The sequence below is a fragment of the Opisthorchis viverrini genome, assembly GCF_000715545.1.
Source record: "Opisthorchis viverrini unplaced genomic scaffold opera_v5_417, whole genome shotgun sequence".
NCBI classification, from domain to species: Eukaryota; Metazoa; Platyhelminthes; class Trematoda; order Opisthorchiida; family Opisthorchiidae; genus Opisthorchis; species Opisthorchis viverrini.
This window is the reverse complement of record NW_008752073.1, coordinates 326,878-327,489: the sequence shown is the minus strand read 5'-3', so window position 1 is coordinate 327,489 and position 612 is coordinate 326,878. Positions and strand designations below refer to the sequence as shown.

General features: G+C 41.8%; 1 protein-coding gene across 1 annotated transcript in view; it reads left to right on the top strand.

Moving 5' to 3' along the window:
* Window positions 1-612, top strand: part of T265_10856 (hypothetical protein) — a gene marked incomplete at both ends in the record, with an annotated part of 48,887 nt that overhangs the window by 16,019 nt on the left and 32,256 nt on the right. The window contains one exon of the mRNA XM_009177343.1: window positions 141-230. Within this exon, the coding sequence (XP_009175607.1) occupies window positions 141-230 (90 nt within the window). The remainder of the gene's footprint in view (window positions 1-140; window positions 231-612) is intronic.

Below are 612 nucleotides of genomic sequence, written 5' to 3'. Positions count from 1 at the left end.
TTTCTAATAAATAACTCCGCAACGAAGGCTTTCTTCCTTTTACCGGTATCCCCGTTTTTGTCTGTAAGCTGGTTGTTCTTAATTACTATGTACTGTTCTAAAATTGACCAAAATAGCGAATTTTCCATTCACGGACTTAGGATTTCTCCAAGAGCGACTGGGACGAATTGGTCAGCGAACTAATGACTGCAATCGATACGAATAATGACAACAGAATCGATCTCCGTGAAGTGAGTTGCCATGTGATTCCGCACTGAAATGCGTTTCTATTTTTCCCACTTAAGTTGTTGATCCCAATTGATGTGGTCTCATTAGATTTTGATTCAAATACGTACAGGCAAGTGCAGGCAGGTCGAGATGAGACATTACTCTCTGTTGATTTTTAAGACGATGGAAAGGAAATGTGAAGTCAGTACAAATGTGGGCCACATAGTAAATAAATGAAAGTTTCCCATCCACACATCACTTTCGTTTGGGAAATGCTCCCCTCGTCTCGTGAGCGAAGACCGAAGTAGTGAAGCACTGGAATCGACGTTTGATCTTATTAGACCTCATCATTAGTGCATATCCTCGGCCGTGCCGAGGTTTGAACTCTTCACATCTGACATGCGA